At 57.4% G+C, this 27,678-nt stretch overlaps 2 protein-coding genes across 9 annotated transcripts in view; one reads left to right on the top strand and one right to left on the bottom strand.

Annotated features, from left to right (window-relative positions):
* CLUAP1 (clusterin associated protein 1) overlaps positions 1 to 4,910 on the top strand; it is an 83,133-nt gene extending 78,223 nt beyond the window's left edge. For 2 of the 8 annotated variants that reach the window (XM_068147358.1, XM_068147357.1), the window contains exons 12-13: positions 3,958 to 4,011; positions 4,542 to 4,902. In XM_068147358.1, the coding sequence (XP_068003459.1) occupies positions 3,958 to 4,011; positions 4,542 to 4,688 (201 nt within the window). In that variant the 3' untranslated portion in view covers positions 4,689 to 4,902. Of the gene's footprint in view, positions 1 to 3,957; positions 4,012 to 4,541 lie in introns of all 8 variants that reach the window. The other 6 variants (XM_068147362.1, XM_068147360.1, XM_068147356.1 and 3 more) reach the window with 6 other exon arrangements.
* Positions 4,911 to 5,120: 210 nt separating this feature from the next.
* On the bottom strand, positions 5,121 to 27,107 carry NLRC3 (NLR family CARD domain containing 3). The gene is made up of 18 exons (XM_068147339.1): positions 26,851 to 27,107; positions 19,487 to 19,630; positions 12,990 to 14,733; positions 12,644 to 12,730; positions 11,764 to 11,847; positions 11,409 to 11,492; positions 10,877 to 10,960; positions 10,684 to 10,767; positions 10,122 to 10,205; positions 9,195 to 9,278; positions 8,269 to 8,352; positions 8,087 to 8,170; positions 7,734 to 7,817; positions 7,380 to 7,463; positions 7,189 to 7,272; positions 6,880 to 6,963; positions 6,609 to 6,692; positions 5,121 to 5,848 (listed from the first exon to the last, which is right to left on the bottom strand). The coding sequence occupies exons 2-18, from the start codon at positions 19,491 to 19,493 to the stop codon at positions 5,758 to 5,760; spliced, it is 3,021 nt and encodes a 1,006-aa protein (XP_068003440.1). The 5' UTR covers positions 19,494 to 19,630; positions 26,851 to 27,107; the 3' UTR covers positions 5,121 to 5,757.
* Positions 27,108 to 27,678: the final 571 nt, after the last annotated feature.

Raw genomic sequence — 27,678 nt, forward strand, 5'->3', positions numbered from 1 at the left:
ATAAATTATCACAGATTAGTCCTAGCAAATACTTATAAATCACTGCAGGTTGGAAAGAGCAATTGTTTAAAAATCCACAGAATTTTCCTGTTGCTCTTCCAATCTGAGCAGACAATAAATCAAGCAGAGTTGGCCCTGCTCCTGGAAAGCAATTAGCCGAGCCTCACGTTGGGCTGCCAACAGTTTATGTGGGGGGGAGAACTGACCATTCTCTCACCACCACAGCGAGTGGAGTTGTCAATATGCAGGGAGATAGGGAGGAGCACCAACAGAACCTTCACCTTGGAGTGCAGGAGGGCAAACTGCAGCTTGCTCAAGCAGCTTATTTGCAAAGTCCCCTGGGCAGCAGCCCTCAAGAACCAAGGGGTGCAGGATGGTTGGAGCTACTTCTAAGAGGAGCTCTTGAAGGCACAGGAACTGGCAGTTCCCATGTGCCGAAAGATGAGCCCAGGGGAAGGCTGTGGGCCTGGATGAGCAAGCAGATCCCAGAGGGATTGAGGGAAAAAAAGAGGCTGTATCACCTTTGGAAAGGGGGGAGGCAACTCCAGATACATTTAAGGATGTTGTTAGATTATGTAGGAAAAAAATTAGAGAGGAAAGGCTCAGTTGGAACTGAAGCTGAACACCTCTGTGAGAGACAACAAAAAGCATTGTTACAAATACATCAACACTAAAAGGAGGGCAAGAAGAACCTCCACTCCTTATTGGACCTGGAGGGGAGCACTGTGACTGAAGACGAGGAGAAGGCTGAGGTCCTGAGCACCTTCTTTGCCTCAATGTTTAACAGCAAGGCAGGAGGAGTTCAGGACGAGTGGCCTCCGGAGCTGGGCGATGGGGTCGGGGAGCAGTGTAATGCCCCGGAAATCCATGAGGAGTTAGTTCGGGACCTGCTGAGCCACTTGGACACTCACAAGTCCATGGGGCCGGATAGGATCCATCCTAGGGGGCTGAGAGAGCTGGCAGATGAGCTGCCAAGCTGCTCTCCATCACTTTCCTCCAGTCCTGGCTCACAGGTGAGGTCCCAGGTGACTGGAAATGGCCAGTGTGGTCCCCATCCACAAGAAGGGTCAGATAGAGGAACCTGGAAGCTCCAGGCCAGGCAGCCTGACCTCAGTGCCAGAGAAAGTGATGGAGCAGATCATCTTGGGGGCAATCACTGCACACCTGAAGGATGGCCAAGGCCACTTCAGTAAGGCCTTTGACACCATCCCCCACAGCAAACTCCTGGCCAAGCTGTCAGCCCCTGGCTTGGATGGGAGCACACTGCATTGGGTTAGGAACTGGCTGGAGGCTGAGCCCAGAGAGTGGTGGTGAATGGTGCCACAGCCAGCTGGCAGCCAGGCACCAGTGGTGTGCCCCAGGGATCAGTGCTGGGCCCCAGCCTGTTCAATACTTCAAACCTTCATACTTGAAGGTGTCTGGGGAAGGGCAAGGAGGCTGGGGATGGGTCTGGAGCACAGCCCTGTGAGGAGAGGCTGAGGGAGCTGGGGTTGCTTAGCCTGGAGAAGAGGAGGCTCAGGGGAGACCTTCTTGCTCTCTCCAACTCCCTGAAGGGAGGTTGTAGCCAGGTGGGGGTTGGTCTCTTCTCCCAGGCAACCAGCAGCAGAACAAGAGGACACAGTCTGAAGCTGTGCCAGGGGAGGTTCAGGCTGGAGGTGAGGAGAAAGTTCTTCCCAGAGAGAGTTGTTAGCCACTGGAATGTGCTGCCCAGGGAGGTGGTGGAGTTGCTGTCCCTGGAGGTGTTGAAGAGGGAACTGGATGTGCCACTTGGTGCCATGGTCTAGTAGTCAGGAGGTGTTGGGTGACAGGTTGGACTTGGTGACCTCTGAGGCCTTTTCCAACCTTCTTGATTCTATGTCTATGATTCCTTGGGTGCTGAGGATTTATATACTCATAGAGTCATAGAATCACCAAGGCTGGGAAGCTGGCAGATGTCATTGCCAGACCACTCTCCACCATCTTTGGTAAGCCTCACCTCTATCCCTGGAAAGGTGATGGAGCAACTTATCCTTGGTGCTGTCCTTGGGCACATCAAGGACAAGAGGGTCCTTAGGAGCAGTCAGCATGGTTTTACCCAGGGGAAGTCCGGTCTTACTGACCTGATAGCCTTTGATGAGGACATCAGCAGGTGGATGATGAGGGTCGAACAGTGCATGAGGTTTATCTTGATCTCAGTAAAGCGTTTGACATTCTCTGCCACAGCATCCTTGCAGCTAAGCCGAGGCAGTGTGATCTGGAGGATCAGGGCGTGAGGTGGATGAAGTCAGAGAGGTGTGGTCAGTGGGACACAGTCTAGTTGGAGGCCTGTGTCTAGTGGAGTCCCTCAGGGGTCTGTAATGGGACCAGAGCTGTTCAATATATTCATCAATGATCTGGATGAGGGCACAGAGGGCGCTGCCAGCAAGTTTGCTGATGGCACTGAGTGGAGTGGCTGACACAGGGGGGCTGTGCTGCCATTCAGTGAGACTTAGGCTGAGAGGTGGGCAGGGAGAAATTCAACAAGGGCACCTGGGAAAGAGCAACTCCAGGAGAGGTTGAGGACTGAGCTGCTGGAAAGCAGTGAAGGACCTGGGGGTGCTGGTGGATGAGAGGATGACCATGAGCCAGCAATGTGCTCTTGTGGCCAGGAAGGCCAAAGGCATCCTGGGGTATCCACCCCAGGGCTGTGGTCAGTAGGTCAAAGAGGTTCTCCTACCCATCTACTCTGCCCTGCTGAGGCCACAGCTGAATTACTGTGTCCAGTTCTGGGCCCCTCAGCTCAGGAAGGACCTCAGGGAACTGCTTGAGAGAGTCCAGCACAGAACCAGAGTGGAAGATCTTCCTCATGAGGAGAGCCTGAGGGAGCTGAGGGCTCGGTAGCCTGGAGAGGAGGAGCCTGAAGGTGATCTCCTTGCTGTTGATAAAGCTGTGCAGGGTGCTGCCCAGAGGCTGGAGCCAGGCTGTGCTGGGGGATGCCCAATGCCAGCACAAGGGGCAGTGGTGGAAGCTGAGCCAGAGGAAGTGCCATGGAAGTAGGAGGAAGAATTTTTTCGTTGTAAGGGTGACAGAACCTTGGAACAGGCTACCCAGGGTGGTCATGGACTCTCCCTCTCTGGAGATATTCAAGACCCAGCTGGATGTGTTCCCCTGTGACCTGCCCTGGGTGGTGCTGCTCTGGCAGGGGCTTGGACTGGGTGATCTCTGGAGGTCTCTTCCAGCCCCTGATGTTCTGCGATTCTGTGTGGGTAGGGTCAGGAGTTCCAGAGCTGTAGGTGAAGATGCTGTGCCCTTATGCACAGTGCTGCCTGACTGTACATGACCATCTTCCTGCCAGCTTTGGGTATTCAGTCTCTGCAGTTTCTCTTCTCTTTGCACTTGGCGTATTCCCAGTTTCCTCCTGTGTCTCTCTGTTGGCCCCAGCATATCCAAGTGTGGAAACTCAACACCTCCAGCCTCTTACTACCCTCAGCTGCTGCTGCTTTGGTTGTCTCATGCCTCTGAATCCTTAATACAGCATCTCAGCAGGCTCCAGGGCTTGCTTAGGAACCCTTGCAGGCACCTTTGTGTCTGAGACCAGGGAAGAAAACCAGTCAGGCTGAAGATTATAAAGAGTTAATGGGGCTGTGGAGCTGCAAGGAGAGCAAGCTTCAGCCTGCCCATGGAATCATTTTGGTTGAAAAAAATCTTTCAGTTCCTCCAGCCCAACCATTCTCCAGCTCCACCGAGGCTGGGGCTGAGCCATGGCCCCCAGCACCACATCGCTGTGGCTTTGAAACACCTCCGGGGATGGGGATTCAGCCACCTCCCTGGGCAGCCTGTGCCCAGGCTCTGCCCCTTGCTGGTGTGGTACATGATGCCTGCGCTGCACATGGCTTTGCTGCCATCTCCCCTGCTTCCCTTCTGGTTACTTTCTGGATTCTTTTATATTCTTGTACTTTTTTCCCCTGCTCTGCCCCTCCTGTTCTCTGGCTCTCCAAGGGGAGACCTGCCCCAGCATGGCCAGGCGCGAGCGGGATCATCACCGAGGCACAGGTGGGTTTCGTTCCTGCAGTCAATTTTCTCCTGCTGTGTCTTGATTCTCTGGCCTCACAGCAGCTATCAGCAGAAGGTTAAACACCCTGCAAGGTTTTTAGCAGCACAGATTCAGCAGAAGTCAGGGAGCTGTCTCTGTCAGCCCTGTGAAGTGCAGGAGGAGGTCTGCAGTGAATAGAGTTGGAGCAGCTGCTGCCTAGCAAAGCAGGGAGCTGCTGGTGAGAGCCCTGAGCCTCACCCCAAGGCAGTTGAGCTTGAACTCCCACTCCTGTGGAAGGCCACAGCACAGCAGCCTGAGCTGCAGCCAAACCTCCTGCAGAAGTTGCAGCTGCTCCCCAGTGCAAGTTCAAAGGGGCATCCACCAGCTCAAAGCAGCAGCCTTGCCCATAGCCCCTGGGTGTGTGATTGCCTGGGGGCAGGGGGCAAAGCAGCTTGACATCAGACAGCTGTGCCAGGCTCTATTCTACAGGTGGCAAAACTTTGCCATCTGAGAACTGAGCTGGAGATGAACTCTGTTTGCTTCCTTGCAGGAGGACTCAAGAGATAGTGAGATTGATCTGGATGAAGATGATGATGAGGAGGAATTGGAAGACGACAGCATGGAAATGTCCCCAAGCAAATCCAGTCATCGAGCAAGGAAGCCAGAGCCACTAGGGGAAAGTGACAGTGACTTCTGACCCTGCAGCAGCAGCAGGGCCAGGAGGCATCAGGAAATCCAAGCTTTGGAGAGCCTGCAGGCCAGGAGCTAATATCCTGCCCTTTGGAAGGTGCTTGTCAGCAGGAATGCAGGAGCTGGAGCTGGGAAATAATGCTTATTAAAGTTGAAAATTAAACTCAGATTGCTAGGCTGGTGACTCCCAGAGCAGGAGGAGTTCATCCCTCAGGAGAAGCAAAGGAATGTGGTGTGGTTGTGTCCAGAACTGCACCAGAACTGGCCCTCACCTGCCAAAAATCACTTCTGTGAACACCTGAGTGCTGTGCTTCCTTGCTCTGCCGCTCAGGGGGTAGGGAGTTGGGCTGAATGGAAGGGGATGAAAAGCTGCTCTGGGAGCACATTAAACTGAAATCTGCTCATCCTGAACATATGCTTCAGTGGGGCTTGCCTCCACAAAGAGCAGCACCAGTTGCACTGAGGCACAAACCCAGGCTGGTGAGGAGTGGCTGAGAGCAGCCTGCAGGAGAAGGCCTTGGGGCTGTCAGCTGGTGACAAAGTCCCCAGGAGCCAGCACTGGTCCCTGGCAGCCCAGAGCTGAGCTGCAGCCAGAGCAGGGAGAGCAGCAGCACAGGGAGGGGATTCTGCCCCTCTGCTCTGCTCTGCCCTGAAGGGGCTCCAGGAGAGCTGGGAGTGCCAGGACAAGGGACAATGGCTTTGAGCTGGGACAGGGGTCACCCTCAGGGCTGTTGGTCTCTCTGTTGGTGCTTCAGGTAACATTTCAGCTCAGGGTCAGGCAGAAGCTTTGGGCAGAGCTGAACCTGAGCCTCAGTCATCCCTGCAGTGGTTGTGGCAGAGGGACTCGAGTCCATCAGGATCACTGCAGCCTGTGGGACACTGTGGCCAGTCCCTGCCCCCAGAAAAGCCGCGAGCGCAGTACAGGCTGTGGGGTCTGCACTGTGGCAGTAGAGGACAGTGCCTCCCAAATGATGTCACATGTAATGGTCCCCAACCAAGGGGGCCTAGCAGTTCCCTGCAGAGGTGCCCTGGCCCAAGGGACCCAGCAAGCCACCTCCTGGCCGTGGCCAGGACCCTCACACGTCCACCACGCAGTCGGGGGCATTGGTTCGGATGGCATCTGAGATCATCTTGGCTCCAGACTGCCCGATGCGGTTCCCCTGCAGGCTGGGAGCACAGAGAGATGGAGCTCAGAGCAGGAGCCTTGCTGGGTACAAGAGATGTTCCCCAGCTTTGTACCAGCACCCAGCATCAGCTGCACCCTCCCCACACCATCCAGGAGCTCTTCTTGGCACCCTGGTTGCAGAGGACTCTGAGTTTGAGAGGCCAGAGGCAGCCAGGTGCGAAGCTGGAGAAAGCCCCTGGGCAGCTGGATTGGGCCAGCCCATCCCTGTGGGATTTGGAAGAGTAGAATCATGGGAGCTGGGACTGGGCTGGGGTGAAGGGAACTTAAAAGCCATCCAGTGCAACCCCTTGCAGCCAGCAGGGACAGCTGCAGCCACAGCAGGCTGCTCCCAGCCCCAACCAACCTGCCCTGCACTGCTGCCAGCCATGGGGCAGCTCCACCTCTCTGGGCAGCCTGGCACAGGCTCTCCCCACCCTCAGCACCAAACATTTCTCCTTCTCTCCACTCTCAGCCTCCCTCTTGCACTTCAAACCATCCCCCTGGCACAACAGGCACAAGTCACCCCCCATGGCTTTTGAGGTGTTTTACCTCCTCAGAGGATTTCCCAGGGAGGAGCTGTGGGGTCTGGAGCTGTGTGGGGATGGTGGCTGTCATGCCAAGAGGAGCACAGGGAGCTCTGGCCCCCTGCCCCATTGAGGAGGTTGCTGTAGGGCAGCAAGGAACAGGCAGTGGCAGTGGTGGGGAAGGCTCCCTGATGATTCCCAAGGTCTCCCCTTGGCATGCAGCACAGCAGTCACTTACTTCATGTAGGTGAGGCTGTGGTTGCCCCTCAGCGCGGTGGCGATGCAGATGGCTCCATCCATGCCCAGAGAGTTCTCCTGCAGGCTGCAGGAAGGTCAGAAAGAGAGAGACAGGGAGATGTGGCCACCAGGAGGGAATGTGTGCCAGGGGTGTGGGCACTGGCAAAGCCACCAGCTCAAGTGTTTGCCCCACTGAGAGCTGGTGGCCTGGCTGCCCCCTCACCACTCTGGGAAGGCTTCTCCTGGCTGCCCCCAGGGTGCAGGACACTCACTTGAGGCGACGGAGGCTGCGGTTGGCCTTCAGCGCATTGGCCAAGGCCTTGGCCCCTGCCACGCCGACAGAGTTGCCTCTCAAGCTGGGAAGAAAGGCAGGTGGTGAGGAACCAGCCCCACGCTCTCCATGGGTGACAGGATGAGGTGGGAGGGGTAGCCCCACGCCAGCAAGTCAAGGAGCAGGCAAGCCAAGTCTGGTGAGACACAGTGTGAGGGCGGAGCAGTTCTGGCTCAAGCCCAGGGTCTCAGGCACCCCTAGGCAGCAGTGTCACAGCCGTGGGGGCTTGGTGATCCCACCAAGCACTTACTCCAGGATCTGCAGGCTCTTGTTGACCATTAAGGCTTCTGCCAGGGCTTGGGCACCAGCTGCACCAATTGAAGCCACCTGCAGGCTGCAAAAGAACAAGGCCCTGAGCTCAGCATGTGTTGTGAGGTGGCCCCGGTGTGCTAATTAGCTTGGCTAATTAGCCAGGCTGCGACTGCAGGGCTGGACACTCACTGGAGCTGCGCCAGGCTGGTGTTGACCTCCAGTGCGGCGGCAAGGGCGGCCGTGCCCTGGTCTCCGATGGCATTCTCCTGCAAGCTAAGGCACAAGAGTGCTGCTCCTGTCTCTGGCACCTGGCAGCAGCCAGCGGAGGACACAGCCTGCCAGCCCTGCCCACATGGCCAGGGAGGCCCTCGGCCGCCACGGACTTGCTGCAGCCCCAGGCAGGAACCCGGGATGGGGAGACCGGAGCGAGTGCAGGAGGCAGCCGGCAGAGCCACCTCCCCTGCAGCAGCCTGAGGCCAGGGGCCTCGGGCAGGGAGCAGGAGGAAGGTGCTACCCAGGACCTGTTCCCATGTCCCCACTTACTCGAGGCTGGCCAGGCTGCCGTTTGACTGTAGTGCTTGCGCCAAGGCTGTGGCAGTGCTGGCCTGGATGAAGTTCCACTGCAAACTGCAGGCAGGAGAGGACAGAAGGTGAAGTTCAGGGCTGTGGGGACAGCCAGATCCCTGCAGGCTCAGCATCCAACTGCTCCCATCCAGTGTTGTGGAGGCTGAGAGGTGACCCATGTGCAAGACCCTGTGTGTCCATCCTGGATGGCACAGGGTGACCTGAGGAAACCACTCTCACAGCCTGGAGGGGCTGGGACCCCGGAGCAGTGTCCCTGCCCCATGACCACACGAGGGGCTCCAAACCAAACCAGGTACAAGGAGAAAACTCACTGGAGGGAACTGAGTGCCTGGTTCTCTGCCATGGCCAGAGCGATGGCCTTGCCACCCTCATCACACAGCAGGTTCGCTGCCAAGCTGGAGGCAGGGGACAGAGGACACAAGTCATGCACACAGAGCTTGGGACAACTCCAGGGACACTATGTGGGTGCCCTGCTGGGGCACATGGGACTTACTCCAGCTTCCTGAGGGTGCTGTTGGTCCGCAGGGCACAGGCGATGGCAGGGCCTCCCTCCTTGCTGATGGAGTTCTCCCGCAGGCTGGGCAGAGACACAGGGCTGGGGGGGAGCAGCCAAGGCAGCAGCTGCTACCCCAAAGCTCTCCACAGCACCCACTCTGGGGCTGAGACCATCTGCTGCCATGGGAGTCTATCTGACTGGCCTGGCATCATGGAATCATGGACTGGCTGGGCTGGAAGGGACCTGCCAAGCTCACCCAGGGCAAGCCCTGCAGCCAGCAGGGACTGCTGCAGCCACAGCAGGCTGCTCCCAGCCCCAACCAACCTGCCCTGCACTGCTGCCAGCCATGGGGCAGCTCCACCTCTCTGGGCAGCCTGGCACAGGCTCTCCCCACCCTCAGCACCAAACATTTCTCCTTCTCTCCACTCTCAGCCTCCCTCTTGCACTTCAAACCATCCCCCCTTGGCCTGGCCCAACAGGCCCTGCTCAGCAGTCTGTCCCCAGCTCTCTTCTGGCCTCTTGAAGCACTGCCAGGCCACCAGGAGGTCTCCCTGGAGCCTTCTCTGCAGGCTGCACAACCCCAACCCTCCCAGCCTGGCCCTCCAGCGGAGAGGTTCCACACTCTGATCATTTCTGTGGCCTCTTCTGGTCCTGCTCCAACAACAGCATTTCCATCCCCATCAGCATCTGCAGCTCCATTCCCTGTGCATCCTCCAGCTGGGCTTTTTCCCATCCTCCCATCCCTGCTGCCCTCATTTGCTTGTGGGACATGGCTGGACAGGTAGCCAACGATGGAGAGAGAATGCTTGCAGCCAGAGGAGGGACAGAGCAGCCCCCAGCACAGCCAGGCACAAGCAAAGGTTCTCACTCCCCATGTCCCAGCAGCACCTTCAGGCCAGGGTGGCTGCGGGGCCGTCACTCACTTGAGGCTGGTGAGTCCCTTGTTGGAGCAGAGAGCTGCTGTCAGGGCAGTGACCCCGGAGCTGCTGATGGAGTTGCTCTGCAGACTGAGACAAACGTGAAGGTGTGAGGATGGGCCAGGGCTGGCATCCCTGGTAGGTTGCAGGGTCATGACTGAGCTGCCCCTTTGCCTGTTTTGCTGAGAAATGGACATCTCCCAGCCATGGCAGGCAGGGAAGGGAGCTGAAGCTGAAGGGCCAGCTTCAAGAGCAGCCAGGCTAAGATCACCATCTCCTGCTCACCACAGCAGCACCTGCCCCACCAAGCAGAGGTGGTGAGGTTTGCCAGCACTCCAGGGCAGCCATGGCCCCATCTGGCCATCACCGTGGCTGCCAGCTCAGCTGGGCATGCAGGTCCTGTGGGGTTTGGGTCCTTGTTGTGCTGTGGGAAGCCAGTGGCAGACTAGGGGAACAGCAGCTCCTCCCCAGGAGCCATCAGCCAGGCAGGAGGAGCTGGTCTCTGGTTGCTGCTCCCAAGGGCAATGAAGGCTGCACCACCCCACCAGAACTCTGCCAGGCAGCAGCCCATTGCCTTCATTCTTAGCCAACTCCCATCACATCTGAGAGAGAAGGAGGGCCCAAAGCTGCTGGTGTCCTCCAAACCAGAAACAAAATAATCTGGGCCGAGACTTAACTCCTGCAGTGCTCTGGTGGTGGAGGCAGGGCCCTGCTGCCTGCTGCTGGCTTTGACCTGGGCTGCTGCTTGGTGGCCTACATCGAGCACCCTCTGCCTTGTGTCCCACCAGGGGACTTGGGATGGGAGACACATGGAACGGGACTGATGTGGAGGGGTCTGGGTTGATATGAAGGGTGGGAGGTGCTGCTGGAGTCAGGAGGCTGGGCTGGGCTCTTTTGGGCAAGCAGGAGGCCAGGTGTGGAGGAGGGACTTACTCGAGGCTTTGCAGAGTGTGGTTCACCTTCAGAGCTTCAGCCAAGGCAACTGAGCCATTGTCTCCCACTAAATTGCTGGAGAGTCTAAGAGACAGGAGGAAGAGCTGATGTCCCCAGCAGCCATGCTGCAACCAGCTGAGACCAGCACAAGGTCCATTTCCTCCAGGCTCTTCCTGCTCCAGCAACAAGCATGAACTTGCTGTGGGCTCCCCTCCAGCCTGCACACCACTCTGTTCCTCTCTGTTGGGCTGGAGCTGAGATAGCTTTGCATGTGTACACAGGCCTTGGAGCTTGCCTCTGCTTAGCCTCTTGGCTCTCTACCTAGCTCCCTACATCCCTGGAGATGTGGACAGCATTCAGGAGAGATGGAGAGCATCTCCCCAGGGTCGCCAGAGGAGTGATGCAGTCTTTGTCCCACTCCACCCCTGCCAGTCCTTGGGCACAGCTGGCACAGTCTATCCTGCCTGTGTTGTGTGGTCCAGCCCCCCGCCCACCCCTCCTGCCCAGAGGTCCCAGAGGACCTGGCATGGTGCAGGGCCCCTCCTCCCTGTGCTTCACTTACATCAGCTCCTTCAGGCTGCGGTTCTGCTTCAGCGCCTCGGCCACCTTCCTGGCACCATGGGCACCGATGGCATTCTTCTGCAGGCTGCAAAGGTGAGGGCAGCACTCGTGAATGGCAGGTGCCGAGTGCCCCTCACTGGCACCTTGGTCTGCTGGGTGCCTGGGATGGGGAACAGTGGGTCCTGGTCACTCACTGCAGGGTCACCAGCCCATGATTGCTCAACAGGGCCTCGGCCAGGAAGCTGGCACCATCCTCCTTGATGGCATTGTGCTGCAGGCTGCAAGGAGAGGGGAGTGAAGCTGTGCATGGCTGCTTCTACAGCAGAGTGAGGGACCATGAAGGGTGGTGGTCACCTGGCCTTGATGCTTGCTTGTCCCCATATCTGGTGTGAGATGGGAATTTGCCTGGGGCTTTCCCTCCTATCCCATGGGAGATACCACCCTCCACGCCCGCTGTGAGCTCCTATGTGAGAGATGGATGTGGACCTCAACCTGGACCCTCTGAAGCTGGGAGGGTGAAGGATCCAAACATCTCTAGCCCAGGGCTTCCCAGGTCCCCGTGTCCCTGCTGCTCACTCCTGTGCTCACTGCCTGGCACATCTAAACCAAGCCTTGTCCACAGTCTCCCCACCTGCTGGCCCTCAAGGGGGACAACACCTCGACAGGACAGGAGAGGGCTGGAGTGGGCCTGTCCTGCTGCCAGAGGTGCTGCAGAAGTTGACTTACTTTAGGGAGAGCAGGACTTGGTTCTTCTTCAGTGCATCAGCCAGGGCTTTGGCACCGGTGGGGCCGATGGAGTTGCTCCTCAGGCTGGGGCGAGAGGGCAGGGAAGCCAAAGTTAGCAACGCTGTGGGCATGTTCCAAGGGGCACCCAAGTGCCACCCCATGGCACAAGCTCAGGCACTGCTGGAGTGGGGCAACAGGCCAGCAGCTCAAGATCACCTCCTGAGCAGCGGTGGCTTTGGGGGCTGAAGCACCTCCCCATCTCTGTCAGGCCAGGTGGAGCCACGCTCCAGCGCAGCTGTGGGAGTGGCTCCCAGTGAGGAACAGATTGTGGCAGGTGCTGAAGGGGGACACTTACTCCAGCGCCATAAGGCTCCTGTTCACCATCAGTGACCTGGCCAAGGCTTTAGCTCCTTTGTTGTTGATCTGATTTTCTGCCAAGCTGCATGGAAAGGGAAAGTTTGGGAGTTTTCCAGGGGGAAGAAGAGGCTCTCACAGCCACTGCTGTGTCCCAGGATGCAGATGGGATGGGTGAGCAAAAGAAAGCCATGGGGAGCATTTGGTCCACAGTGGAGCCATGCAAAGTGCTGGATGCTCTCAGGTCTGCTCTCCTGGAGTGGATACCAGCCAAGGGTTTGCAAGGGCAGGGTGGGAGGGTTTCTAGGCTTAAATTCCATTTGTGTCATGGTGGCAGTATGGGGATCTCCATGAGCAGCCCTGAAGAAGGGAAGGAGGTGAAGAAAATGGGGACCCATCTGTCTGGGTCAAGGCCCTTGCACAGGGCCAGGAGCCTGTCCTCTCCATAAGACCTGGAGAAGAGGGGAGGAGCAGCTGAGGGACCTGGGGTTGTTTAGCCTAGAGAAAAGAAGGCTGAGGGAGACCTCATTGCTCTCTACAGCAACCTGAGAGGAGGCTGGAGCCAGGTGGCAGTTGGGCTCTGCTCCCAAGGAACAAGGGACAGGACAAGAGGCAATGTCCTCAAGCTGCAGCAGGGGAGCAGTGTGTTGGGATAACCCATGGACTCCTACATGGATATTTAGACACAAAGAGCAGGCAGTGGTCCCAGGAAGGCTGAGTGAGACAGCCTGCCCAGCCACCACAATGACACAATGTCATCAGACCCCCCAGGGAGCCAGTGAGAGAGATGTTCTTGTAGGACCCTCACCCTGGTTTTGAGGTGCTCCCAGCTCTGCTCAGCATCCCCAGGAACAGTCTGTCTGCCCTGGGCCAGGTCCTACCTGAGCTTCTGGATCTGGCAATCCTTTGCGCTCAGCACACTGCCCAGCAGCTCCATTACGTTGTCCTTAAACTGGTTATTGTCCAGCCTCGAGAAGACACAGGGAAAGAGCAAACACAAGCATCTGGAGAACAATGTGGAGAAAGGACTACTCTGCCATGACATCTTCCCAATAAAGGTGGAAAAATAAAAGCATGAAAGCAAAGCTGACTTTGTGCCATCTCCAAGGCAGCTCTCTTCTAATGGACAGTGCTGGTGGGCCTGTCTCTCACATCAACACCCAAGATTCTGAGTCACAGCCCAGTGTCCCTGCTTGCTTCTCCCAGGGCAATCCCACCAGAACTCACCTAAGGTTGTGGCAGAAGAGGAGCTGGGAGAGCAGGCTTTTACAGATGTTGTAGGTGAGGCAGTTGGAGAGGTTGGTCTCCTTCACACAGACATCAGAGACCTGCAGAAGATAAGCCAGGGCAGAGCAGTTCACAGGGGTGAGCATCCCAGCCAAGCTCTCATTCTTCATGGCTTCCTCCACAGTCTTGGCGATCTCTGTGTGCTGGATTTCGTAGAGGCAGTGCATGGTGTTCACCACCCGGGAGGAGATGACATAGTTGGTGTTCAGGCAGTCCTGCAGGAAGCTGATGGCTTGGCTCCTGAAGCTGTTGTGCTCATCCTTCACCACCAGCCACCCAGAAAGCAGCTTGTTCACCTGTGGGGAGAGGAGCCCGGAGAGAAAGCGCACAAAGATGTCTAGATGCCTGCCCTCTGCCTGCAGAGACCTCTGAACAGCGCTCCTGAAGTGGCTGAGGAAGCCCAGCTTGGGCCAGGACACGCCGCTCTCCGTGAAGAGGTCGAACAGTGCCCGCTTGGCAGCCATGTAGTAATAAAGGGCTGCTAGAAACTCCTGCATGGTTAAGTGGGAGAAGTAGTAGGCTGTGAAGGACTGCACCTCTTCTTTGAGCAGAAGTCTACTGCACAGGCTGCTCTGCAGCACAGACAAGTCAACACCGTAGACCTTCATGTCCTGCTCGTAGAAGACGTGCTTCTTCCTGAGCAGCCCGTAGAAGGCCAGCCTGCCCAGGCTGCCTACCACCTTCTTGCTGTTGGCCACCACCTGCTCAATCCTAAGTGTTTCTTGAGGCTTCTCAGGCCAGTCACTGCTCAAGGCCATTTTAAAATAATAGGAGTAGACTTCTGAGAGGGTCCTGGGGCTGGTGGTGGTCTCCTGGGAGTGGTGGGTGCTGGTTTTTAGGTAATAACCAATTGAGGAACCAGAAATGCAGCAAATGCCAGGGACGGTGCACATGGCATGCAAGGACCTGTTGGCCCTGATGTGGTGGAGGACTTGGTTGGACAGATCTCTGTTATCAAGGAACATCTGGTCCAAGAAGTCCTTCATCTCAGCAGCTCCAAGGCCTCGTATCTCTGTCATTCGGTCCACAAGCCCACCGGGGATCTGGCTGGCCGCTGCTGGCCGCGACGTCACCCAGACAGAGGCCTCCTGCAGCAGGTTGCCACGTATGATGTTGGTGATCAGGCTGTCTACTTGGATCTCCTTTTTGGGGTCGCTGCATACCACAGCATTGGAAAAATCCAAAGGGGTCTTGAACTCATCCAGGCCATCAAGAATCAGCAGGGTCCTGGCAGTGCCTGCCAAGATGCAGCTGGGCTCAGTGATGTGGGGGAGGGCCAAGCAGATCAGTCGCTCGGCAGAGAGCTTCTCGTGGGTGTTCAGCTCCCTGAAGGTGAGGGGCAGCACGAAGGTGATGTCCTTGTTGATCTCCCCCTTTGCCCAGGTGTAGACAAAGAACTTCACCAGTGTGCTTTTGCCAATCCCAGCCACTCCGATGGTGACCAAGATGCGAGGTGGGATGCTGACCTTGGAGAGAGGCCGGAAGAGCTTCTCCAGAGGGATGCTGTTAGATACATTTTGCAGGCCTTTGGTGGCCTCGAGCTGCAGGATGTCATGCTCCTTCTGCTGGATATCAGTCAAGCCTTCCACCAGCAGCAGGTTGGTGAGGCGCTGCAGATGACCAGTCTCCAGGCCTTTCCCACAGGAGCTTTGGAGGCTCTCCAGGTGCTTCTGCACCATAGGGTCTGCACATGGAGACATTAAATGGAGGGGTGAGGAGGAGGATGGTGACCACAAATGAGAGAAGCTATTTCACTTTTTTAATATGCCCATGGAGAGGGGAAACACCATGGAGCCCTCACATCTGGGCAGGAAGGGTTCAGAGCCTGAAGCAGGTTTCAATGGACCAGCCTCACTTATTGGTCCAGAAGCCTATTTAAGCTCAGCCCTGGGCCTTCAGGCCCTTGCCTAAGATGTGTTGTAGGAGCACTTGTCCATGGTGCCATTGCCTCTGTGCCTGCTGTGGACCATGCTGATCTGGACCTTGGATCTCATTGCTCTGCCCTTGCCTGATGACTACTAAACCTGATTGCCCTGGCTAGACCTGATCCTGACCTCTGGATTGACTTCCTGGCTTAACCTCATCCCTGATACGTCACCATGGTCTTGTCTGATGAGTTGGACTCTTGGCTGCAGTTGATGACCATCTCTGTCCCTGTCCCACTCACCTGGCTCAGGTACCATGGCCACTAGTACTTAATGCCTCCAGCAAAGGCTGGGCGTGGTGCTGCAAGAGATTCAGAGCTGACACCAGCCAAGAGTGGAGGCTTCCAACCAGGAGGGAAAACAGGCAAACAGTTGCAAGGAGAGCCTAAAGTTGGGGCAGCCACCAGTGGAAGGGGTCAGAGAAGCCCAATTGCCTTCCTGCCATCCCACTGTTCCCAGCCCAAATGCTGGGAGTGACTGGTGTGATCTTGACATTGAGGTGGCTTTAAACTAGACATTGAGAGGGCTTCAAACTAGATTTGAAGGGGGAAGGGGTTAATAGTCTCCTGCTGGCCTGTGACAAATAGAGGGGCAACTCACCAGAGGCAGAGGGAAGGAGAGCTGGTAAGGGCTCTCAACTTGCTGCCCTGAGGCAAGCCACGAATGATCCACCAGGACATTCTGTGGAAACCGAGGGGAAGTGGCACAAGAGGAGGACAGGGCCAGCCCAGCTGAAGTGCTTCTGTGCGAATGCGCGCAGCTTGGGCAACAAACAGGATGAGTTAAGGGCCACTGTGCTGCTGGGATGCCACGACATAGTGGCTGTTACTGACACTTGGTGGGATGAATCCCATGACTGGGATGTAGGGATAGATGGGTATAAACTCTTTAGGAAGGATAGGCAGGGAAGGAGAGGAGGAGGTGTTGCCCTCTATGTCAATAGCCAGTTGGAATCAGTGGAGCTCCACCTGGGGAGGGATGATGAGCTGGTTGAGAGTGTATGGGTTAAAATCAAAGGCAGGACAGGGGAAGGAGATATTACTGTGGGGGTCTCCTACAGGCCACCTGACCAGCAGATCCAAGCAGATGAGGCCCTCCACAGGCAAACAGAAGCGGCTTCCCGGTCTCAAGCCCTGGTCCTCATGGGTGATTTCAACCACCCTGACATCTGCTGGAGGGACAACACAGCAAGGCACCAGCAATCCAGGATGTTCCTGTACTGCATAGAAGACAACTTCCTCCTCCAAATGGTAGAGGAACCAACAAGAAATGGTGCTGTGCTGGGCCTTGTTCTCACCAACAGGGAAGGGCTGGTAAGCAATGTGAGGCTCAGAGACGGCCTTGGCTGCAGTGACCATGAAGCAGCTGAATTCAATCTCCTCAGGGCCATCAGGAGGAAGTGTTCCAAGCTCACGACCCCAGACTTTAGGTGTGCAGACTTTGATGGCTTCAGGGATCTGATAGCCAAAGTGTCCTGGGACCAAGCCCTGGAGGGAAGAGGGACCCAGGACAGCTGCTCAGTATTCAAGGACCACCTCCTCTGTGTCCAGGAGCTCTGTGTACCAACAAGGAGAAAAGCAGGAAAGAATGCTAGGAGGCCTGCCTGGATGGGCAAGGGGCTGCTGGACACACTGTCACTTAAGAGGAAACTCTACAGGCAGTGGAGGGAAGGACAGCTAGAACAGGGGGGAGATAAGGAAGCTGCCTGAGCAGCAGGAGACCTGGCTAGGAAAGCCACAGCAGAGTTTGAATTGAATCTAGCCAGGGAGGTTAAAGGGAGCACTAAGAACTTCTACAGGTATATGAATGGCAAGAAGCAGCCTAGGGAAGGTGTGGGCCCCTCAGAAAGGCAACTGGTGACATGGTCACAAGTGGTGAGGAAAAGGCTGAGGTACTCAATAACTTCTTTACCTCAGGCTTCACTGCAAGGGCCTCCAGCCACACTCCTGGGGTCATGGAAGGCAATGGCAGGGACAGGGAGGAAGAACTGCCCCTGGGGAGTGAAGATCAGGTTGGTGATCACCTGAGGAACCTGAAAGTGTTCAAGTCCATGGGACCCCACGGGGTACACCCAGGGGTGCTGAGAGAACTGGCAGAGGAGGTTGCTAAACCCCTCTCTAGTCTATTCCAAAGGTCCTGGCAGTCTGGGGCAGTCCCCACAGACTGGAAAAGGGGAAACATTGCCCCACCTGCAAAAAGGGTAAGAAGGAGGAACCAGGGAACTCCAGGCCAGGCAGTCTCACCTCTGTGCCTGGAAAGGTCACGGAGCAGATCCTCCTGGAGGCACTGCTGGCTCAGGAGAATAGTGAAGAGGTGATTTGGAACAGTCAGCATGGCTTCACCCAGGGCAAATCCTGCCTGACCAACCTGGTGGCCTTCTCTGAGCAGGTGACAACATCAAGAGCTGAGGGGAGAGCAGCTGATGTCCTTTCCCTGGAGCTGAGCACAGCCTTCCACACTGCCCCACACCACATCCTGGGCTCCAGGCTGGTGACACATGGGTGTGAGGGGTGACCACTGGATGGATACAGAACTGGCTTGAGGGCTGCACCCAAAGAGTGGCTGTCCATGGCTCCATATCCCAGGGGAGGCCAGGGACAAGCAGAGTCCCTCAGGGATCAGTCCTGGCACCAGGCTTGTTCAACATCCCTGTGGGTGCCATGGACAGTGGCACTGAGTGCAGCCTCAGCAGGGTTGCTGATGACACCAAGCTGTGTGGTGCAGCAGACAGCTGGAGGGAAGGGATCCATCCAGAGGGAGCTGGACAGGCTGGAGAGGTGGGCACAAGCCAACCTCAGGAGGTTCAACAAGACCAAGGGCAGGGTCCTGCAGCTGGGTGGAGGCAACTCCAGGCACAAATGCAGGCTGGGCAGGGACTGGCTGGAAAGCAGCCCTGAGGAGAGAGCCTTGGGGGTGCTGGGGAAGGAGAAGCTCAGCAGGAGCTCTCAGTGTGCACTTGCAGCCCAGAAAGCCAACCAGAGCCTGGGCTGCAGCAGGAGAAGTGTGGCCAGCAGGGCAAGGGAGGTGATTCTCCCCCTCTGCTCAGCTCTGGGGAGACCCCACCTGGAGTCCTGCCTCCAGTTCTGGAGCCCCTATGGCAAGAGGGATGTGGAGGTGCTGGAAGGTGTCCAGAGCAGGGCCAGGAGGATGAGCAGAGGGCTGGAGCTGCTCTGCTGTGAGGACAGACTGAAGGAGTTGGGGCTGTTCAGTCTGGAGAAGAGAAGGCTCCCAGGTGACCTCATTGTGGCCTTCCAGGATCTGCAGGGGGCTCCAGGAAGGCTGGGGAGGGACTGCTCAGGATCTCAGGGAGTGATAGGACTAGGGGGGATGGAATGAAGCTGGAGGTGGGGAGATTGAGGCTGGAGCTGAGGAGGAAGTTCTTCCCCATGAGAGTGGTGAAGCCCTGGAATGGGTTGTCCAGGGAGGTGGTTGGGGCCCTGTCCCTGGAGGTGTTCAAGGCCAGGCTGGATGAGGCTGTGGGCAGCCTGACCTAGTGTGGGGTGTCCCTGCCCATGGCAGGGGGGTTGGAGCTGGATGATCCTTGTGGTCCCTTCCAACCCTGACTGATACTGTGATACTATGATATTAAAGACTCCCTGGGCTGCCCATAGAGGGGGGCTGAGGGGTCTGGAGGGAAGTCACTCAAGCCTGGCAGAGAGGCTGTGTCCTTCCCCAGCAGAAACTCTGAGGTGGCACCATCACTTGCATGGACACTCCCCTTGGATTTGCCAACGCTGCCCAGCTCTCTTGGGCTGCTCCAGCAACACCCACAGCCAGGATCTGTGTGCTGACCCTCCTCACTGGGTCCAAAAGGGGCTGCCTACCACAGACAGTGATATGAAGGTAGAGCTGGGGACTGGTGGTCTCAATGGAGGTCTGCAGGGACTGGGAGGCATAGCTGCCCTCGCCAGCCAGAACATCCACCACCACCCTCCCCTGCTCAGGCAGGGAGCTTGCCCCCTGTGCTCAGCCAGCCTCCTGTGCTATTGGGAGGCCCAGCCTCCACAGGTAACAGATGATCTCCTCCAGGAACTGAGGTGAGATGCTGCTACCAGCAGCTTGCAGTAGGAATCGATCCAAACCTCTGCAGGAGAGCAGAGCAGGAGTGTTGGGTTGGAACAAGCCCTGGGCACATTGCTCAGGAGCAACAGGGAAAGGCAGCAGTGGAGCACCCTTCTGAGTCTGAAGGTGGCAGGGGATAACTAGAGCCCTCCAGAGCCACCTGCCAAAGGCCTTCATGAGACAAAGTCATACTAAGGCTGGGGCAGGCTGCTTTGTTAGGAGCTGCTTGGCAAAGGCAGCAGCTATTGAAATGGAGTCAGGGAAACCGAAGAGCACAATCATCTAAGACATCTCGTCCTGGAAGCCAAGCCTGTGCAGAGAGAAAAGACCTTTTACCTTCAGAGACAGCCAGCTGTCAGTGTTCATGATTTCATGCCCCACCTTGTCCCATTTCTGAATCTGAAACTCCACCCAGATGAGGGATCTCCAGCTGCCCAGCCGCCAACTCACCTTCCATCGGAGGCTCCGTGACATGGGTGATCCCTAGGTGAGGAGCACTCTGTTGGCAGCACCACAGTCATCCCATGGACCACCCTGCGTCCTCTTGACCCCCTCACAGCAACATTTGAGGTTCCTCAGCCTTTATCCATGTTCCTGGTGAAACAGGAAAAGCATCAGGAGCAGTGTGGCAGGGAGCCTACCTTGAGCCAGCTACCATTGGTCAGCTCTTGGCTGGGACCAGAGTCCATGGTGCTGTGCACCTAGCAGGGGTGGAGCTGGGACTATCAAGCTGCAGCATCTTTGCCTAGACCTCGAATGCCACAAACTTGCTGCCTTCATCAGCAACACCAGAGCATTTCTCAGGCAGAGTGGTTGGCCTTGTGCCATCTGTGGGCCATGTGGTGAGCACCTGAGTGCCACCACTGTCACCAGAGGGACAGCAGCACTGCAGCCCTCCCAGATGTTTTCCTTCCCTGTGCTGTGAGCAAGCTGGAGGGCAGAGCAGTCAAGGTCCCGTTTCGGTTTCGAATCCACCTTGCCACCATCCAGAGCCTCCTTCAGGGCCTGCTGAGTGTGGCCATCACCACATCCTGTTGCAGATCTCTGTAGATGCTCCACCTTCAGCAGCACTTGGTGAATGCTCACCCAGAGCAGCAGCATCTACCTGCCACCCCCTCAGCTGCCGCCAGCCCACATTGACTCCTTCTGAACAAGTGTCTCTGCTCACTAAGTCCAGTTGTTGTTTGAGCAGAGCTGGAGAGAGAGGTACTGCCACACCTGAGAGTGCTACCAGCTTTAGTGGCTGGCACTGTGCTTGGCCTGTCCACCAGACACAGTCATCTCCAGGAGATGGCCATGTCCAGGTAAGGACTCCTCAGCCCTGAGGCAGCAATGCAGACATTGTGTCCTGGCCTGTGTCCCGGCTCAGCATCCTTTCCTCACCTCCACCGGGTCTACCGGAAGCTCTAGACCTATGCAGCCACCAGTGGTGGTCAGAGCTTCTCTTTCCATTAGTAAAGGTGACATTGGTGCCCCTCCTGACTGTTGCCCATGAGAAGACAACCATGGATTTATTAGAGGCACTGCAAGGAGGTTCCTGCCCACAGGTAGCATTGCCTTTGCCCAGCCCCACTCCTGAGTGGGACGTGGGTACTATGAGGGCTTTGGTGCAGCCTCAGCAGCAGGTTCAGGTCACACTTGCTTCCTTTGATCAAACCCAACCTCTTCCAGGGAGAAAGCACACATCTGCTTGACCAGGGAAACTTGGCAGAGTCTCTGCTCCACAGTTAGGTCCATGGTGCAAGGTGAAGGTGCCTGGAATGTCTCCTTTGCAGACTCTTGTGTCCATTTTCCTGCCAGGAGATCCATGCTGAGGTTTGTTTTTCTCACCAGAGGACACAGGATCTCATCCACCAGCAGCAGCCCAGATGGTGTCCAGTTTGCAGGAGGGGTGACCAGACACAGCATCTCCCAGAGCTGAGCCCCTCACAGACTCTACCAGCTGCATCTCTCACTGAGACCCCTTCACAGCATGTCCTACTGAGCAGAGTCAGTGTCCAGGAGGTTCTGGTTCTGGGCAACAAGGCACCAGCCCATCCCCACCTGCCCAGGTGGTCTTGGGTGTGGCTTGGAGAAGCCCTTGTGGGGGTGGGAGGTGCTGGTGTAGCTGGGTCTGAACCCACAATCTTTTCCTCCAGGAGGGAAACTTGTGTGCTTCCACTCTTCATGGGATGCCCAAGTCTGAGCCCCTGGTTTCAGAGGTGGCAGAGGTCCACACTACTCCTGGCAGTGCTGGTGGCCCTGCAGCAAAGCCCTTTTCCCATACAGGGAGCAACAGGGCTGTGGCAACAGCTGCCTTGCTCTTCACCCCTAGGCAGTGGCTTGGTCAGTTAGCATCCAATCGATCAAAGGAGCTTGGTGATGCCTTTGATGTCTTCTTGTCTCTGTTTCTGGCCTGGAAAGTCTAATTCAGTCTTTGCAGGCAGCAGTCCCCAGGTCTCCTTTGCTGTGCACCCAAGAACACAACCCTGCACAGGAGGGCTGCTGGCAAACGTGTTCCCCACAGCCCTCCCCCTGAAACACAGCTGGCCACAGAAAGTCCTTTGGTGGCTGTTCCAGCACTAGAGATGATTGGATGGTGTCCTCTGGTGTTACTGCTGGAAACCAGCAGCTATGGATCAGCTTCAGCAAAAAGAGGCAGGAGACAAAAAGCAGTGGAAGAAATACTGCAGTGTCTGCAGGGCTTTTTCTGCTTCCTGTAGAAAAGCTTCTGGTGCAGGTTCAGGACCACCTGGTGATGCTGGAGGCTGAATCCTCAGAGGGTGAAGGGTGACATCTACTCTTTCATGAGCTGTCTGAAGGGCAGAGGCCAGTCAAACACAACCTGTAACCCCTGCAGAGAGCTGAGGTGTTTCCAGGATGTGAGCCAGCCCATGCCCAGGCTGCTGGGATGAGTTGTCTTCTGGAAGTGCTGCAGTTCCCCGTGCCCAAGGGGTGTCCACAGCCCTCCTGCAGGCACAAAGCTCACAGTAGTTGTGCAGCTGCCCATTGGCCCAGATCAAGCAGGGACAAATGCTATTCCCTGCTCATCCTGGAGAAGCAGTGATCCAGAGATGGTTTGTCCTTGCCTTGCCCCCTGCATCCACAGGGGCGCCAAGAGAAGGTGCTGGAGGGCAGGACTGGTGTCTGCACGCCCCAGGGAGGGGAATGGGGGATTTTGTTGGTAAGAAGTTGGCACTGACGCTTATTTTGCCTGGTGTGGTCCAGGGGCCCAGGGAAGATCCTCCCATCTGAGGGTGTCCAGTCAGCACCCATGTGTGCTTCTAGCAGCTGCAATCCAATGTCTCACCATCCCCATGTCCTGGCATCCTGAGCTTCCACCATTCCCACACACCACTGTCTCGATGTCCCACCAGCCCCACATCCCACCACACCTGTTGGCAGAGGATCCATATCCAAAACCCATCAGTTCCTGGGAGACAAAAGCACTATGTTGGAAGGCTCCTGACCATGCACACATACAACCCTTTACCAGCCCCCCTCTTTGCCACCACTCTGTGTTCTGCTCCAAGATCCAGACTGTCTGCTGGAAAACACAGGCCTAAGCATAGCTGCTTCTGCTCAGCTCTGGCTCTAATTCTGTATGTGCACTTCGGCTCCTGGAAGGCCAGCATGGGCCAAAAGCAGCTTTCCAGGGGATCTGAGATGAAGGAACAATGTTGGGATGGCCACAGAAGGAGGGTAGCTGAAAACAAGAGATATTTAGTGCCTCTCTGCTCTACTCAGCCTCTCAGACCTTTCTCCTGCCAGGAGGTGGCTTTGGTTTTCATATATCAACCATCTCTGAGAGATCCATCCCCCAGTGCTCTGGGACTGCTGAGGACTTGGGACCATCCCACACCAGGAGCTGTTACAGCTGCTACCAGCAGCATCCTGGATATGTTGGGCTGCAATGCACAGGAGTCAGAAGTCTGTAGTTGCCACCACAGCTAGCAGGGGCTCGTGGGCACATGGTGTCAGGGGACATCACATCAGGCAGGGCTTTCCAGGGCACTGGGCCTGCTGCAGTGAGCTGGGGACAAGGGTGAAGGGTGTTCAATCTAGACGGGCACCAAAGTGCCGGGCAAGAGCTCCTGGATGGCTTTGGACACCCACAGAGGGACAACATCAGCAAATGGGCTGATCTGTGGCATTTAGCTGCAGTGAAAGCTTTTTATACGAACTAAGAGTTGCAGCATCAAGCAGGCACCTGAAGGAGCTGAGAACTGCTGGCTGCAGCACAGCTCCAGCCCCCAAACACACAGAGACCCTCAGCCTGGCTGTTGCCTTCTCCCCACCCCATCACCACGAGGTTTGGCTTGCAGTGGGAGCCTCAGAGCTCTCCAGTTTGGGTGCTGTGGCTTGGTGCAGCTCAGACCCCAGCAGCACAGCACTCACCTCACTGCTGCTCTCACTGCTCTGGAGTGTGAGCAGAGAGAAACCAACCCCATCAGACCTGCCCACCACTTCCTGGCATGCTGGGCTTCCTCCAGCAGATCTCTAGCTCCTTTACCAGCAAGCCCTGGGTGCTGCTCTGTATTTCTGCTGCCAGGTCCCCCCTCATCTGATGCTGTTCTGGAGGTCAGTGAGCTGCACACATTTCCCAAGCCATCCCCTCCAGCACTGCCCCTCACTGAGCAGATCCTGGAGCAGAACCCAAAGATACCACATCATTCGTTGACCTTAATGAAGCAAAGCAATGAACTCTGCTGCATTACAGCCAGCAAGAAGCATTCAGATGTGCAAGCAATGCAGACAGCTAGGCCTGCACACAGCCTTCAGATGCAGCCTTACTGCTTTTGGTCTGGAGTTGGGATTGATGGCAGTTACAGAGTGACCCCCAAGGCAAATTGCACCCCCAACAGGTCTGAGACTCCTTCCAGAGCCCCAGCCAGAATCATAGAATGGTCTGGACTGTAGGGGAGCTCTGGGTCATATAGTTCCAATCCCCCTGCCATGGACAGGGACCCTTTACACTAGCCCAGGTTACTCAAGGCTTTTTCTAGCCTGGCCTTGGACACATCCAGGGAGGGGCAACCACAACCTCCCTGGGCAACCTGCTCCAGTGTCTCCAGTCTCAATACATCCTCCTAAATTACATAAAATCTCACAGAATCCCAGCAGGGAGGGGCTGGAAGGGAGCTCTGGAGCTCACCCACCCAAGCCCTGCTCCAGCAGGGCACCCACAGCACCCTGCCCAGCAGCACAGTGCCCAGGGGGGGTTGGAAGCTCTCCACACCAGCAGACTCCACAACCTCTCTGGGCAGCCTGCTCCAGGCCTCCAGCAGCCTCACCCCAAACAACTTTCTCCTCCTGCTCAGCTCCAACCTCCTGCCTGACACTTTCTGCCCCTTGCTGTCCCTTCTGCTGGCCCTGGGCAGCACTCAGCAGAGCCTGGCCCCAGCCTCTTGCCCCCCACAGCTCCTTTAGCTCTTGCTGAGCATTGCTCAGCTGCCCTCTGGGGCTGCTCTTCTGCAGGCTCTCAGCCCCAGGGCTCTCAGTCTTTGCTGCTCCCAGAGCTGCTCCAGGCCCCTCAGCATCTCTGTAGCCTCCCCTGGACTTTCTACAGCAGTTCCCTGTCCCTCTTGAACTACAGCTGTGGCCTCCCTGTAACATCAGAACCTCCCTCAGGGCATCAGCATGAAAACTGGGATGGAGCTGGTGCCAACCTGCCTCCAACTCCAACATCAGCCCAGCCAGCAGCACCAGGGGATGCTGACAGATGTGGTATGCACCCCAGCACCCTGCTGGGTTGGATTCAGCCCCAACTTTTTGGGTTTACAGAGCACCACAAAAATGACCACAAGTTCTCCAGAAAGACAATCAATTCTGTGCAGTGTGGACACCTGCCCCAAACTGCACACCTCTGACCTCAGGTCCTCCCCAGTGACTGCACCCTGGGCACTGGTGCATCTCAGTGGGAGACAGGAGCCATTTCATGCTCCAGCTCATCCTCCCCACAGCAGTCCCATACCTAACAGACACCTTCTGCTCCAAATGGCCTCAGGGTGCATAGCCAACAGCCTAAAGCACCGAGCAAGCCCAGCACACCACAGGCTCCATGGCCATGTGGGCACCTCGGTGTAGGGCCGCATGTCCCTCGGGGCTCCACCACCTCCACCTCTGAGTGTGGTGCTTGGGATTCCCTGCAGTGAGAAGGGCTGAGGAAGGAACCAACCATAGCTTTGGAGCGTTGCTGTGCCCTCCAGCTGAGCCCCAGGAAGGCGTTGGAAGGGGCTTGGATGTAGCTCTGGGCTCTGTGGCCCATCAGCCTGGGTCTGCCAACAGGCCCAGAACCTCACCTTGCTTTGGTGCAGCTTCACAGCACGCCAGAGGCAGGCAGGCCCCACCTCACCCTTCTCTATTTGTGGCACCTATTGGGGGCTTGAGGTGGAAGGAATTCAACAGATGACACAAGGTGGGGCAGGAGCTGCGGCTGCACCAGGCAGGGCAGCCTGGCCGGGCGGCCATCACCGCTGTGCAGGCAGGGCACACAACCTGTGACAAGTGACAGCTCCTCTCTAACGGCACAAGCTCAGCTCTGCCACTCAGGGCACCACCAGGCTGCTCTGCCAGCCAGTGCCCGCACCACGCCAGGTGCCTCTGCCAGCCAGTGCCCGCACCACGCCAGGTGCCTCTGCCAGCACGGTGCCCGCACCACGCCAGGTGGCTCTGCCAGCACGGTGCCTGTGCCATGCCAGGCTGCTCTGCCAACCAGTGCCCGTGCCATGCCAGGCTGTTCTGCCAGCACCAGTGCCTGTGCCATGCCAGGCTGCTCTGCCAGCACTGGTGCCCGTGCCATGCCAGGCTGTTCTGCCAGCATGGTGCCTGTGCCACGCCAGGCTGTTCTGCCAACACCGGTGCCTGTGCCATGCCAGGCTGCTCTGCCAGCACTGGTGCCCGTGCCATGCCAGGCTGTTCTGCCAGCACCGGTGCCTGTGCCATGCCAGGCTGCTCTGCCAGCACTGGTGCCCGTGCCATGCCAGGCTGCTCTGCCAGCACCAGTGCCTGTGCCATGCGAGGCTGCTCTGCCACCCAGTGCCCATGCCATGCCAGGCTGCTCTGCCAGCACTGGTGCCCGTGCCATGCCAGGCTGCTCTGCCACCCAGTGCCCATGCCATGCCAGGCTGTTCTGCCAGCACCAGTGCCCGTGCCATGCCAGGCTGCTCTGCCAACCAGTGCCCGTGCCATGCCAGGCTGCTCTGCCAGCACTGGTGCCCGTGCCATGCCAGGCTGCTCTGCCAGCACCAGTGCCTGTGCCATGCCAGGCTGCTCTGCCAGCACTGGTGCCCGTGCCATGCCAGGCTGCTCTGCCAGCACCGGTGCCTGTGCCATGCCAGGCTGCTCTGCCATCACTGGTGCCCGTGCCATGCCAGGCTGCTCTGCCAGCACCGGTGCCTGTGCCATGCCAGGCTGCTCTGCCAGCACTGGTGCCCATGCCACACCAGGCTGTTCTGCCAGCACCAGTGCCCATGCCATGCCAGGCTGCTCTGCCAGCACCGGTGCCCGTGCCATGCCAGGCTGTTCTGCCAGCACCAGTGCCCGTGCCATGCCAGGCTGCTCTGCCAGCACCGGTGCCCGTGCCATGCCAGGCTGCTCTGCCAGCACCGGTGCCCGTGCCATGCCAGGCTGCTCTGCCAGCATCTTGCTCATCCTAGAGACCTTGCACTGCTGGGACTTCAGCTGACCCGCTCCTGGCCCTGCCGCAGCTGGCCCAGCCACTCCATCTCACCTGACCACCACAACGGAGGCCTGCAGCAGCTCATTCCCACACAGCAGGGTTCAGCAGTGCCTCCTTTTCTCCCCATACCTCTCCAGCTCCACCCAAACCTTACCTCAGCCTTGCGCTGCCTTCTCCAGGTCTGTGTGGGAGCAGGGGAGCAGCGAGAGCACCCTCATCGCAGGGGGAGGGTGTAGCCCCTGTGACCCCCAACCTAGCCTTTTATCCCTCCGTGCCCGGATGCTGCAGCTCAAGGTAGAGAATGGAAGCCCCTGCAGCTGGTGGTCCCTGCCCCTGGAGGACTCACAGATGTGATGAGATCTGGGTGATGCTCAGGCCACCACCTGGAGAAGGTGGTCCAACTTCATTCACCACTGCCAGTTGCAGTCTGGTGGCTTTTTCTCTTCTGCAGTTGACTCTTCACCCTTCCTGCAGAGGAGGGCTGGCTTGCTCTTCCTTCCTGCCAGCGCAGGGCTGCAGCCCATGCAAATCGCTGTGAGGTATCTGCTAAAAGCCAGCAGCTGTGGCAACTACCCACAGCCTCTCTCACCCCTCCACAACAGGACACTGCACAGCCACTTCCCAAGGCAACATCATGAAATTCAGGGGAAGGTCCTGCAGCTGGGTGAGGACAATCTCAAGCACAAACCCAGGCTGGTGAGGAGTGGCTGAGAGCAGCCTGCAGGAGAAGGCCTTGGGGGTGTCAGCTGGTGACAAAGTCCCCAGGAGCCAACACTGGTCCCTGGCAGCCCAGAGCCAGCTGAGTGCTGAGCTGCAGCCAGAGCAGGGAGAGCAGCAGCACAGGGAGGGGATTCTGCCCCTCTGCTCTGCTCAGCCCCCACCTGCAGCACTGCCTCCAGCTCTGAGCCCCCAGCACAGGAAGGACCTGGAGCTGCTGGAGAGGCTCCAGAGGAGGCCACAGAGATGATCAGAGGCTGCAGAA

This window comes from Melanerpes formicivorus, unplaced genomic scaffold (assembly GCF_026170545.1).
Source record: "Melanerpes formicivorus ecotype bairdi unplaced genomic scaffold, bMelFor1.0.p_v2 SCAF_14, whole genome shotgun sequence".
Classification (NCBI taxonomy): domain Eukaryota; kingdom Metazoa; phylum Chordata; class Aves; order Piciformes; family Picidae; genus Melanerpes; species Melanerpes formicivorus.

Coding starts and splice junctions, on each gene's coding strand:
- NLRC3 (XM_068147339.1), bottom strand. Junction 10,768..10,876: donor CATGGGCTGGTGACCCTGCA/GTGAGTGACCAG, acceptor TCACCTTTGCAG/CCTGCAGAAGAATGCCATCG. Junction 8,171..8,268: donor AGCACCCTCAGGAAGCTGGA/GTAAGTCCCATG, acceptor CCCTGCCTCCAG/CTTGGCAGCGAACCTGCTGT.